The sequence below is a fragment of the Montipora foliosa genome, chromosome 5 (genome assembly GCF_036669935.1).
Source record: "Montipora foliosa isolate CH-2021 chromosome 5, ASM3666993v2, whole genome shotgun sequence".
Lineage (NCBI taxonomy): Eukaryota > Metazoa > Cnidaria > Anthozoa > Scleractinia > Acroporidae > Montipora > Montipora foliosa.
This window is the reverse complement of record NC_090873.1, coordinates 22045756-22050755: the sequence shown is the minus strand read 5'-3', so window position 1 is coordinate 22050755 and position 5000 is coordinate 22045756. Positions and strand designations below refer to the sequence as shown.

Here is a 5000-nt window from a genome sequence, read left to right as displayed (position 1 = left end):
GATGATCATATTGTCTAAAAGAATAAAAGTCATAATTGGAGTAAAATTCTACAAAGTGTGAAACATCAATGTGAACAAGTCCTTTTAGTGCCTTAAAAAAGAACGTAACATCAGTTAAAACTCTCGTGTCTTCCAAACATAATAGATTTAACTTCTCAAGACGAGTTTCATAGCTATCCTTAGTCTTCAAAATAAATTTAGTGGCTCGTCTCTGGACTCCTTCAAGCTTGTCAATGAACTATGCATTTATTTCATTCGTAGAGTCCTTTCATGGGAACAGGTGAGTCATAGGTCATAGGTTCGAATCTTGTTGAAGCCACCTGGATTTTTCAGGTGTCTATAAGTGACAATTACTTTAAATGTCCAGATAAGTGCAGGGATCACTTCTCCCTTTCAAACTCGATTGTTTCTACAACAAAACGTCACTATAACTGCCCGGTCAGTCTTTGCTGTCGATCATTGAAAGAAAACTTTTCACAGTAGTTTTATCTTGAGTGAAAGACACGGCTGGAGATGAACTTCTTCAGTTAATTCAACTACCCAAAATGAGGATAGCATGACTAACATGGGAAAAAAAATATGCTACACTCTTTTCGTTTTTATAAGAAGGTTTTATTTTTAGGCTAAGGCTGAACGTTCTTATGCTTTTGCGATTTGAGCCTGAAAACGTTTTTAAACATATTTCTTAAAGATGTGTGGTATAAGTGCGACTACAGACTGAGTTTCTCTTCAGTGTATCATGCAACAAGTTCCTAAGTTTTTGAGTTGATTGTCCTTTTTGACTACAGTTAGACCATGGTTAAGAAAATATGCTAACCCATCTGTGCTTGAAAGTTTGGTTTTGGTCACCGTGCGACCGTACGACCGTACGAACGTGCACCCCTCCATGTATGGCAGTATCACGTGAGCATATTGCGGGCTCAAGTTTAATCATCGAGGCGGCCATACTCCAGCAAATTTACAGCGTACATTTTTGATATTAGACATCCATGATATGGTCAATTGACACCTGTCAAAACAAGGTCTCCGCTGACCAATATCACGTGACCATATCGCAGGCTCAAGTTTAGAGCTCATCGAGGTCAGCTTTTTTTTTTTTGAAGTTGACCGCTGACCAGGTAGTGGATTGGATCGCAGGCTTAAGCCAAGTTAACTTATTGTAAGAATAAATAACCCAGGAGCTCCGTTTTTAGGCTTGGCTAAATCTATACATTACCATTTACAAAAACAAAACCATAAAAACAAATGAGCTAAATAATGATGGTGTTAACGGAATCTCAGACTGGGTATGTTTTTAAAATTATGGTTAATCTCAGCCTGATCGTTCTGTTAAAAAAAGGCTCATAACAAAAAGAGTGTATATCAAAAAAAGTCACCACCAACGTTTACAGGCCTGGTTACTAAGCTCAGAATTACATACTGTTTTCTTGTCCCGCACAGAGCCTTCTTGTCAGGCTGTCTCCTACGCAGCCGAAATTGTCATACCCTCCTTAGCTATAGTGGCACGTTTGGATCAAATGGGATTCCACGTTGTCACTTCCACTTTGTCGCTTCCAAGTTGTCAGGTTAAACCTAAAAAGGGGGTGGGGGACTGTCTTGTCGGACTCTCATTGAGAACAGTGCTATATCTTTTTAGGGATACAATCACAGTTTTATATCCTTTTGATATTTCCCCCATCTTCAGAGTTTTCGCTTCCACGTTGTCGCTTCCAAGTCGTCGCTTCCGAGGGAGGAGGAGGAGGAGGAGGAGGAGGAGGAGGAGGAGGAGGAGGAGGAGGAGGAGGAGGATAGCGTACATTACCTTAGAATAGCTATAGAAATGAGATTCAACTTCCTAAATTGCCCCCTCCCCCTACTGTATACGTCAACGCGACAACTTGGAAGCGACAACTTGGAAGCGACAACTTGGTAGCGACAACTTGGTAGCGACTACGCGTGACGCTTCCCTTTGTGAATGGTAACCATGGTCAGGTGAATGTCGCAAATATTGGTCCAAATGATTTGATCGATTTTTAGTACAATCTTTAGTTTATAATTTGATTTTCTTTGTTTCAGAATGCAGTGGTCGTGCTGTGGACGTTAGATAAGGCTTGTGGAAAATAGTACCGAGAAGTTGGTTTTAAAGCTTGCCACAGTTTGTTTTGGAACCACAAGGTTCCCTAGTGTCACGCGGTCATTTCTCAGGTACTTGTTTCGTGCTCCAGAGAAAGGTGACGGCCAAAGCGAAAAAGAGCTGCTCCAAGTAGTATTTCGTTTACCATTTTTAAAAACAAAGACGGTCAAAGACAAAACATTGCAAACATCTGCAATTTAAGAGAGCTTGAAATTGTTTAAGGAACAATAGCGCTTTGTGGCTCAGAAACGCATTCACACTGGTTCTCCTTGTGTCGTTATGAATACTAGCATTGCAGACTTTTGACATCTTCTAATTTTTACTCTCGATTTTGTTTGCAGCATCTGGTATAACGGGAGCGGCAATCACTCTTAGTCTTATTTTGATGGTAAGCATAACAAGAGCTTATCCTTGTTATAGTTGTCTCGTACCAATCTGGTCCCTAGTGCCTGTCCCTAGTCCCCTGCCCCTCCCTCCTGAGTAAGGGGACAAGAGCTGGCCGGCTGTTGTCGTGCGAGGTTTATGGGTAATTTGTCTCATTGCACCTCTAAAAAAACAAGCAGACCATGAAATTCTAATTTCAGTTGACTTTTTCCTGCCGTAGCAGCCTTGTAATTAAGGTTCGCACCCTTCCGTCCTAATTCCTCGTCCTCAAAAGCACTTACCTGGTTATTAAAACGCAATGATGTGATTAGTTTAAAAGGCCTTTAAATATCAGCGGAGATGAGACAAGATGTGCGTGACAAGTTATATTCACTTGAGTTATTGTCGGAGAGCAGGGATGGCACAGTGATGACATCACTTGCCTCCCACCAAAGTGGCCCCGTTTCGTTCCCGTTTCGTATATGGGTCGAGTTTGTTGGCTCTCTGCTCTGCCCCGAGAGGTTTTTTTCCTGGTAGTCCGCATTTCCCCTCTCCTCAAAAATCAATGTTGATTAATTGATTGGATTTCTTTGTAGAGTCCTCAATTATTGCCCCAGGGCTATAGAAGACCTGACTCATAAATAACGTTCATTATTGTTATTATTATTATTATTATTATTATTATTATTATTAAAAATTGTGCTAGCTCTTTTGTGCTTCATAATAGTCTCTTTTTTAATCGAAATAAATTGTAAATAGGTTTTAATAGTTCTTTTTTCTACTTCTAACTTGTAAATAGCAATTTGCGTGGAATACGTTAATAAAGGGATTATTAATTATTATTATTATCATCATCATCATCATCATCATTATTATTATTATTATTATATGCTCAACAAAATATCGCGTTTCTGATTGGTCAATGACGAATGCATAAATTTTCTATAGATTGCAAAAGAGGTTATAGAGGGCAATACGGAAGTTGCTATGGAAACAAAGTGATGGAGTGTCAGATTTTGTTGAGTTTATAATAAGTCAAAAATCGTATGAACGTGAGTGATGTTTTGAAAGTTCTCAAAATTGAGAAATGAGCCGTATTTATTATGTACGAGCTAACATTAACTGGTTGTTCTTTTAATTCGTTAGGTTTCTTCCTCCACGGAGCTTATAAGGTACGTCACTCATTACCCTAAAGCTTTCTCTGCTTTTCAGAAATGACTTTTTATATCGTCCGATTGTCACCGGACTGTTGGGTGCAACAGAACCAGATCGGACCCTAAAACTTCCACTTTCGAGCAATAAAGTGTGAACAGTTATTGCTTGTAAGAAACAGGTGGAGTTATGTTTCACGAAACTTTCCCCAACTGGTGCGAACCACCGCGAACTCACACATACCCCTTGTGCTTACCTGCTAGTTAAACCTTTTTCTGTTGGAAAGTATTGTCCGCCATTTGAACGCCCAAAGTCACGTTGGCTTTGACCAAAGTTTGTCTGAGACTTAGATCTTTCCCCTGAAGGTCTTCTTTCACCCCTTGACCCAGTCCACTTCTTCTACTACTGGTTTTGCATGAGAATAACTACTGACAAATCTGTAGACAAATTCACACAGTCGTTTTAAGGCCCGTTTAAACGGTCTCAACATTTCACCAACATTCGTTCAACAAAACTGGAACGGATGGTGGGCAAATGTTGGACAACAAAGTTGTGCGGAGGCCGTTCAAACGGTTCCAACATTGGCGAAATTTGATTGCGAGGAGCTAAGAACTAGAAACAAGTCTCTCTTGTCCAGAAAAACTACGCCATATTTTCACGCCATATTGACTTTTTGGTCTGATGTGAGCATGCGTGTGTTCTACAATTGCTGAACAGAGTGTTAAAATGCTTCAACACCATTCAACATTTGCAAGAACAAAGGAAAAGTTGAATCGATGTTGAATGAAAGTTTAAACCGTTTAAACTTGATTCAACACGCTTTCACAAGCTTTCAACATTTTTTACGCTTTCAACAATGTTGGAAGACCTGTTCGAAGTTCCAACGCACCTAACATTTGCCGTGGTTCAATTGTTGGTTTTCACCCACGTGATCAACAGCCATGTTTTTCAACGAAAACAAAAGAAATCGTTTGCATAATAGTAGAGTTCAATTCCCGGAGTATTGGGTGGGGACACAAATATCGCCGCCGTTTCTTTGTTTTGGGGCACAAACATGGTGGCCGTGACGTCATGTGAAAACCGAGAATAAAGTGTTGAATGCTTGTTGAAGCAAATGTTTCAACCGTTTAAACGGGCATTTACAATGAGCGAAAATCCAAATGAAAATATCTTGCTTCTTACGATAAGAAGGGGACAAGGTTTTTCTCTTCCATATTTTGGTACGAACACAAAACGCTGAGAAGGAATATGCAAATGACTGTTTCAGATTCCAGACTTTTTTTTAACATTAATATTCTGGTGGTAATGGTTCATAAATTATACCAGCGTTAACGTTTTTCGCCTGGGCTCCAATAATCTCACTAAACCATCT

At 39.8% G+C, this 5000-nt stretch overlaps 2 protein-coding genes across 2 annotated transcripts in view; both read left to right on the top strand.

Moving 5' to 3' along the window:
• LOC138002436 (leucine-rich repeat and transmembrane domain-containing protein 2-like) overlaps positions 1-5000 on the top strand; it is a 255737-nt gene that overhangs the window by 183053 nt on the left and 67684 nt on the right. The gene's annotated exons all lie outside the window — the stretch shown is intronic.
• LOC138004345 (cytochrome b-245 heavy chain-like) overlaps positions 1-5000 on the top strand; it is a 37613-nt gene that overhangs the window by 11147 nt on the left and 21466 nt on the right. Inside the window, exons 6-12 of the mRNA XM_068850834.1 lie at positions 262-280; positions 1441-1565; positions 1685-1792; positions 2056-2078; positions 2126-2184; positions 2455-2501; positions 3623-3648. Of these exons, the coding sequence (XP_068706935.1) occupies positions 262-280; positions 1441-1565; positions 1685-1792; positions 2056-2078; positions 2126-2184; positions 2455-2501; positions 3623-3648 (407 nt within the window). The remainder of the gene's footprint in view (positions 1-261; positions 281-1440; positions 1566-1684; positions 1793-2055; positions 2079-2125; positions 2185-2454; positions 2502-3622; positions 3649-5000) is intronic.